Source organism: Artemia franciscana, chromosome 20, assembly GCF_032884065.1.
Source record: "Artemia franciscana chromosome 20, ASM3288406v1, whole genome shotgun sequence".
NCBI lineage: Eukaryota > Metazoa > Arthropoda > Branchiopoda > Anostraca > Artemiidae > Artemia > Artemia franciscana.
Window position 1 is genome coordinate 14,133,497 of NC_088882.1, and position 8,630 is coordinate 14,142,126.

General features: G+C 34.3%; 1 protein-coding gene across 1 annotated transcript; it reads right to left on the reverse strand.

The window, feature by feature from the left end:
* Positions 1 to 1,470: 1,470 nt before the first annotated feature.
* Positions 1,471 to 7,189, reverse strand: LOC136040225 (uncharacterized). Its single transcript, XM_065724419.1, has 3 exons — positions 7,111 to 7,189; positions 2,837 to 3,521; positions 1,471 to 1,665 (listed from the first exon to the last, which is right to left on the reverse strand). The coding sequence occupies exons 1-3, from the start codon at positions 7,135 to 7,137 to the stop codon at positions 1,607 to 1,609; spliced, it is 771 nt and encodes a 256-aa protein (XP_065580491.1). The 5' UTR covers positions 7,138 to 7,189; the 3' UTR covers positions 1,471 to 1,606.
* Between the last annotated feature and the right edge of the window lie 1,441 nt (positions 7,190 to 8,630).

Genomic DNA, 8,630 nt, shown 5'->3' on the forward strand with positions numbered 1-8,630 from the left:
GGAAACACCCAGGCTGGTAGAAACTGAGCTAGAAAGTATCCTAGCCTAGATAAACTTGGAAGAGGAAAATAAAATAGTAATGGCTACAGACTTTTGCAAATTTTTAGGTGTAGCTAGTGATAACTAATACAGTGTATGGTCACAAAATGGCCCATAAGTTGACATGGTATCCACGTGATGGTAAGACAGCAAACCTTATGGATTATGTTAATGTATACTGAAGCTGATTAATAGTAATATTAGCAAAGACGGGGTGTGAAGATGTTAAAAGTAGAATTGCCACGCTCAGGGTGTTTTTTCACAGTTAAAAAAGTTTGGAAGAATAGATAGGGAAGCTTAGGAAAGTTTGGAAGAAAAGTTAGGAGGAATAGCAGGATAACTCGGCAAACTAAGATCAGAATAATGGAAACTAAAGTGATGACAGTGGTCAATTATGGCTCTGAAGTATGGGTGCTCCGAAAAGCGGATGGAAATTTACTAGATGTTTTCCAGAGAAATTGCCTATGGATTGTTATGGGTACCCGGCTGACAGATCATATTTCAAACAGTAGGCTGTACAAAAAATTAGTTTTACTCTTTTTTGTTTATTTATTTCTAGAAATATGACCGTATCAAACCAATGATTCTAGAAGATCGGGAGAGGACTCATTTGATCGGGAGTCAAAAGTGATAGTGCCCTTTTAAAGGAACCAAAAAGATTGGATGTCAGCTAGCCCCCCTCCCATGCTATTTTCAAAGTTCACTTGATCAAAATTTTAAGATCTTTTCAATATAGCTGAAAGATTCAGCAACTATTGCTTTTTGGATAATATAACCCCATCAAAGCCCAAGGCAAAAAGGCTACCAGCTACGTATATTTTTCTGTGACGACCGAACTGTATGAAGTGGATTTTACGGGAGAGGAGATTTCTTTCTTGCGTGAGGAGCTCTCCTCAAAAAAGTATATTGTCACGGAAGGAATTTTGTCATGAAAATTAAGCCTAATTTACCCGCATTATTTGAAATGACTAATCAAAAATTAAATAAAAAAAAGTTTTTTGGATGAATAGAAATTATTCTCTATGAAAATGAGTTAATTCCTCCTCATTGTCTTATTCTCTTCCCTAAAGTTTGACCTTTTGTCCCAGTTTTTCAATAGTGACACCAACATACAGTAGATGTTTAATCTAAACAAAAAGCTTTTCTAAAGGTATTTGACAACTTTAGCATGAAGAGAATTTATTCTTCTTTTTTTATGAAAATACTAAAAGGCATTTTCCGACGAAAATAGCCCAAAAAGGTATTTCATAAAATTCAAGGAGGGCAAACACCGCCCCACCCTCCTTTGAAGCCCCTGAACTAAAATCCCACCCGTTTGCATGATCCACTATAGCAAACGATTCCACAAATCCAAACCAGTGTTGAGTGTCACACAATATGTTTAACCTTAATAATAGATGAAGACGAATGTACATATTTCAAATAGCTATGTATTTTTTTCTAGTATAAATAATCTGAATAGAAGTAAATGTTTCTTATGTATATGCATAATATAACAACAATTTCTAAACAATGTATGTTCTTGTCAATAAGTAAATGTGTTCGTCAGTATTTGATTTTTGATCTGTCAATACTGTCCCAACCAAGGCACCAAGGAACCAGACTCCTGACTCCAGCTTATCGAACCTGTAATAATAAACATTAGTCAATTAATTCTTCAAAGTTATTAATTTTTGGAGATTAAAAAAATGAATAATAATCTATAAATATAGAACGACTCTGCTAAATAGTAACAAAAACTCCTGAAAAACAAATTGTTGATAACACTAGTTGCAGCGAAAGAAAAGAATTTTCAAGCTGTTTCCAAATTCATAAAGCCTATTTGATTTAATGCTAACCATTAAAAGTTATGAGCTTGAATGAAAATCCCACTAACATACCAAGTAAACATTTAATATAGAGATGATATTTTAGTTGCGTTAGGTTAGGTATTTATGTAATACGTTCTGTGCGCCCCCTACCATAATCCTTTGTTGTAATTTTCATATTTTTTTTACTAAAGTATTTCATTTTCATCCTGTTTTTTTTATATATATATTTCATTAGCATTAATATAACTGTAAACTGTACTGCAGTTATGTTTCAAGCTTCTATTAACTGTTAAATTTTGTATTTGTTGCCAGGACAAAGGTCACTGATCAGTGTTCATTGGTTTGTTTTTCTCAAGAGTAATCGTATAGAACCGATGGTGATTGAACATGAGGAGAGGGCTCTTTCAAACGGACGTGAAAAGTTCTTCGGTCCTGTTGTGAACAAAAAGATTATAGAGTGAAACTACCATCCCCCCCCCAACGTCATTTTCCCCCAAAATGGTCCGATTAAAATTTCGACACTGCTATTTTGTTCAACATAGGTAAAAAATCCAATAGCCATACTTGGGGGGTAATATGACCACTCAGTTCCTGGGGAGAGGGGTGGAAGCTCTGAATTTTTTTTATTGCTTACGTACAGTATAGTACTTGTTATTGGGAAGTATAAAGATATTTTTCATACTAAAATTAAAAAAAATAAGTACTAAAAAACTTCCACGCAAGAGAGAAGCATTGAGCAGAGGCTAACCTCCCTAAACTGCAGAATAATCTCTGTTCATCTTAAGATTTAATTCTGCTCCCTAATTTCAATCGAAAGAAAAACTTATTTTTTCAAATTCAGTTTTAACTTAGTTATATTCAACTACATAAGCAAATTTTTTAATGGGGGAATAAGTATTCATTTAAACAAATCGGGGGAATAAGCTTTGACACTAATAATTTCTATATAAATTAATTTAAATACATGAATAAAATAAATCTTTTACCTTCTGAAGAAGATGAAGAAGTGCCAAAAAAGCCACTTTCGGTAGAAACTACTGATTCCTGTCTTGTCAATGATTCTTCTGAATGGATGTTTTGATGATTTTTGTTGTCCCATATTTCTGCTATATCCATATCCCATTTCAGAGTCATTAGTTTGAGATTATGTCTGGTTTTTGTCAGATCCTCTTTCATTTCTTCCATCTTTTCAGACAGATCACGCAAAGCCTGTACACCATAATCGGCACACCTATATTTGTTATTAATGGTTGTAAGGTCTGCTTTTAATATTTTATTCTGTTCGTCCAGTCTGACTAACTCTTTTTTGAACACTATACTAAGAGCTTTAAACGCTGATAACTCTTGGTTTAAAGTGACGATCTCCGGTGATTTTGAAAATGGTATTTTACTCCCTTTTAGGTCCAGTTTCTCCTTTAGGTCTTCAAGCTCTTCTTTTAGGTCTGACTGGTATAATTTAAGCTGAGCTATTTCCACTTTCTGCTTCTGTTGCTTTGCTGTTGAATTTCTTAATGTATCTGATAATTTCCTTTTTTCGCTTTTCAGTTTTTGATACCTTTGGAGTAATTTTCGAAAACTGTGTTCAGTTTTGTCAACTCCTCTTCTTTTCTTTCTGTCATTTTTTCCCTCTTTTATTATGTTGTGGATTTTTGTCGGTCCATTATCTGTCTCCTGAAACGAAAAAAAATATGTATACAAGTGATACCCTTAAACAGAAAAATAAAGATTCAAAATAGTGTTATTAATGCAACAAGATTGAATTATTTATCCCTTGCCTCTCCTTTAAGCAAAGTTAAAGGCTAATAATATAGCTAGAATAGTTTTTTTTTCATACCTGCTGTTGTTTATTCTGCAATACACTTAGGCATAGTTTTGCCGCACTGTTTTGTTTCTTCTTCTTTTTCAAATGATCAATGTCTCTCGTAAAAGACTATTTCTATTCGTTTTTGTTCTATCAACTTCTATTTGTTTCTAATGTTACATCCTCATTCAATCCTCGTGCGTACATCATCACTTTTCGCGAAAAAATAATTCCAAAACTTTACATTTTCCTTAGACATTCTGATACATAGAGTCACCACGAAAAAAGTTCTTTTGATTTGCCTATTTTTATCCAAACAAATATTTTTCGATTTTTGGTCACTCTTAAAATGGGTATAGACATTACCTCCATCCTGGGAAATTTACTAATTGAGCATTCGCGCTAGATTTCCCTTGGGTAATTTTGGATGTTCATTAGAAGGGAAATCGAAAGTTCTAATCACCCTTTGTCAAGGGCAATACTATAGTGATGTCATGAAGGAGTCGTAAGTATTTAATGCATTAAAATGTGTTTATTTAAATCTCAGAGGCACTTTATTTGGAAGGGGGGTTGCATAAACTTCCCTGCGGGGCAAGAAATGTAAGTTATGTAAGTTGCCTGTTGTTAAGATATAGTGAAAAGTGATTAGAGGGAAATAATCCACCCCCAACGCTGATTTTTTTTCCAAATACATGTGATCAGGATTTTGATACAGCCCTTTTGTTCAAAAAAGTCCTCAGATTGAGCACCATGCATCCGGGTTTGACAACCCCTCTCCAACCTGCGGGGCAATTACTGTAAGCTGTGCATGTTGCCCGTTGTTAAGACATACGGTTTATATCGGAAGGATGGTCGGATAAACTATCTAGGAGGCTTTTTCAATTAGAAATTGAAATTTCCGGTACCCTCTTGAAGTTCTGGCCTGCTTTTAAACCTGTTGCTTCCGAACGAATTGAGGGCATCCATCCCCCCCCACTTCTACCATTTCCCCAAACATTTCCAATGAAAATTTAGTAATAGCCATGTTTTCAACGTAATTTATAGGTTCCGTAATTATGTCATTTAGGTTGACAGCCCCCCGCCTAAAGCCTTCATAGCTCCCTAAGGGGTGATAGCCCCCCTTATGAACCAAGGACATATAAGGTTGCTATGGAAAGGGTGGTCGCATAAAATTCGGAGGGAACTCAAAGGATTGGAAATCTGAAATTCTAGTTCCCATTTTAACAGTCGAAAGTAATTGGAAGGGAACCATCCCCCATTACCCATCATTTCTCCTAAGACATTCAATCAAAATTATCGTTTAGACATTTTATTTAGCATAGTTGAAAGATCCATTGATTAAATCTTTTAGGATAATACCCCCAACCCTCAGGGCAAGGGTTATTAGTTATGTCCAAGGAGTATCAAATGTTCTTATAAAAAGGGTGATCGTGTAAACTTCGGAGGAGGCTTTTATTTTTTATTTTTCGTTAAAAAAGAACTACGTCAATAAAAAACGAACAGAAATTAATTAGAAAAACAGTTTTCCAAAAACAGTTTTTTTCCAAGAAAAGTAAAGAGCTCCATTAGAACATAAATTCAAACGAGCTTCCGAGCGTAAAACTACGACAAATAACCATCAATAAGTAACTGAAACCAAAAATGAAGAGAAATCATTGGCAACATAATAGTGCTGCTTAGGTAAAGAGCGGTGTGGGCACAATGTATTCTTTATTATTATTTTTTGTTTTCGTTGGACCATAATATTTATTGGACCATAAGTTATGTAAGTTGCATGTTGTACTGTGCAAAGGCAGTAAGTTATGCAAGTTGCTCGTTGTTAAGACATAGCTCCCTAAGGAATGATAGCCCCCCTTATGACCCAGGGGCACATATGGTTGCTATGGAAAGGGTGTTCATATAAAATTCAGAGGGAACTCAAAGGATTGGAAATCCGAAGTTCTAGTGCCCTTTTTAACAGTTGAAAGTAATTGGAGGGTAACCACCCCATATTGCCCATCATTTATCCAAAGAAATTCAATCAAAATTATCAGATAGCCATTTTATTTAGCATAGTTGACAGATCCATCGATTACGTCTTTTAGGATAATACCCCTCAGCCCAATGAACTTCAACTCAACTCAAATGAACTTCCTAGTGTAAAACTACGACAAATAACCATCAATAAGTAACTGAAACAAAAAATGAAGAGAAATCATTGGCAGCCTAATAGTGTTGCCTAAGTGAAGAGCGGTGTGGGCAAAATGTGTTCTTTATTATTTTTTTCGTTAGACCACAGTATTTCTTTTTAGAAGCAGTTGTCGTGGAGGATTCAAAAGGGGCAAAATTTAATTTGAAATTTAAAGGTCTAGTACCCTTTTGAAAAGTTATAAGTGATTTTAGCACAATCAGCCCCCCTCCTTCCAGTACCCCAAACACATCGAATTAAAATTTTAAGATAGCCATATTATCCTTTTTTTCTTAAAAAAGGCAAATGTCAATTGTTTATCGAATCCTTAACCAATTTTGGATCTACAAACCTTAATTTTTTTTTATATATATAATGCAATTATAAAATGGGATATAATGAAAAATATCCTTCACTTGAAATAACACGGCAAAATCTTTTATTAAAAAGATAATAGTTCAGTTTTTTATTTATAATTTAAAACAAAGGCATAAGCCATTTATTAGTACAAGTATACAAAAAATTAAGATAACGTTAAAAAACTAATAATCATGTTTATTTAAACCCACTGAAATCAGTCTGCGTAAAGGGTAATTAAAAATTCATACAAACATTTAAAAAATAAAATAAATTTTCTTTTCTAAGCTGTTTCAAGCAACGAGGACACATTTAGTTTGATATCATAGGCTAATCATCCGTTTGGAATTCAATTGTAAATTTGTAAGGATCTCTTGTCTTTTTCAAGCACGGTTCATTTGTAATATTAATTATTGTGGCTGAGCACCATATAAGAGCAAGTTCTTCCTTCAATTGAATTTACTTGTGGCAAGAGTCAACATACGCATGATCAGAGGCGTACGTTAGCAGACAAGAGTGAGAGGCTCTTACATTTTTAGAACTTCCCTTTTTTGTATTTTAATAGAAAAAAAGAATACGGTACAATTTACTTTTATAAATATGTCGTTTTAAAATTGATAAGACCTCTCTTTACTTCCCCTTGCAGAATCATGAATTGCAGCAAGAGGTGTCATATACAAACGAATCAAATCAGCATATATCAAATCAGGACGACTTGTGTTACGCTTCTACAAAATAGGGGATGGAAGAGTTTCGATACCGATTTGTCGAAATTGCTTACCCACCCTACCCAGTGAAGGAGCAATAACAGTCAGCATTATTGAGGACCGAGGGCCAAATTAGCCTTGAGAGACGAATATGTTTATATAATATATATGTAAGCCGACAAGGAAAGTTTTCTGTCATTTACTTAGAGTTTAAAATCGAAAACTTACCAATAGGTCCCATTTCATGCTCTCCATTTCAACAATAGAATTAACTTTTATTACTATGATATACCTGCACTACTAAATTATGACTGCTGAATCATGACAATTGTTACTTCTTTATATTGCATATAATTAATTATGCATTCAAGACTGGTCTAATTATTAAGTACATAATGCATGTTTATATCTCAATTAATCCAATATCTAAAGAATAATTATGTAAATAAAAGATGACAAACTGGTATGACCTGAATAAATAAGATGGTTATTTTGAAAATATTGTTATGAAAAATGTTTGGATTTGTTTTTGTTTTTGGCGTAAAAGTATACGCTTTTAACGTGAAATATTTAGGGTTTTCTGTCGTAGGATTTTGGCACCGGTCACCAGTGACTGGCTCCTGCTAAAAAAGAAATAAAAATGAAGGAAAGACAAAGACTATTAGATTTATGCAAAAGCTGAGGAAGAGAGGAAAAAAACATAGTGTGATATTAAATTGAGAACTTGCTTAGAACTAATTATGTATTTACTTGAAGCTTCAACGAGAGTTAAGATGTTTTGGCATTCAAATCTTTTGATGCATCTACTACGCTAAAAAGTGTATATTACCACCTTTCCTACAAAAAGCTTACATCTTAACATTGGACAGCTTGCATACTTAACAGTACTTGCCATAGGGGCTGGAAGGGGGGCTTTCAAACCTGGAGGCATGGCTATTTGAACGTTGGACTATTTTAGACAAAAAGCCTATCTCAAAATTTCGATCAGATGCTTATGGGGGAAATGAGGGGGAATAATCCACGGTGGGGGGATATTCTATGGGGAGATTTTTTCCATGAAGTTAGGTATTTTTTTATGGGAAATATTTATGGGGGAAAACGGCTAGACCCGTTGCTAAAAATGTTGTTTCAAGGTGGACTTTTTGGTGTGTAGACACAATCTAACTTCTGTGGAGGGGGCTCCTAAAATAATGTCACCAGGATATCTACAAAATGGGTTGTGAGGTTTAGGTCAAACTTGGGGAAAGTAAGAGTACTCCCTTTATCCTTGTTTTATTTTGAGGGATCTGCACCTGATCAAAACTTTGTAGGGGGAGGGCTCGCTCCATTCCTGCTAACCAGAATGTAATACAGGATATGAATACATAATGCCAGATATAGATGATGTTAGTCACAAATGGATCTTAGTGCTGAATGAAAGGTAGTATCCTATTATTGATGTTATTCAGTTTGAAGTCAATCGTACGTCTGAGAGCCATAGAGAAGGGAAAACATTTTTTTTGTCAGGGCCCCTGGTAGAACGTTGTCGTATATTAATTCACTTCGAAGAAGAAACAATGAATACAGCTTTTCCTAGAGATATAGACCTATGCAAATGGTTTTCCTTAACTATGAAACTATATTGAAATTCTTATTGAAGGGGTAGGCTTGATTTTAAAGTATTTTATGTTCTACCTGAAAAAGAAGAAAAATTAAGAAATGCCTAACTAAAGAACAACAATTCATAAATCAATCAACTTGCTTTAAAG

Excerpts from the sequence above, each read along its gene's own strand:
- LOC136040225 (XM_065724419.1), bottom strand. The coding sequence starts at position 7,137 with ATGGAGAGCATGAAATGGGACCTATTG. Across the intron at positions 3,522-7,110 it reads GCATGAAATGGGACCTATTG|GAGACAGATAATGGACCGAC; the intron begins GTAAGTTTTCGA and ends TTTTCGTTTCAG. Across the intron at positions 1,666-2,836 it reads TTCTTCATCTTCTTCAGAAG|GTTCGATAAGCTGGAGTCAG; the intron begins GTAAAAGATTTA and ends TTATTATTACAG.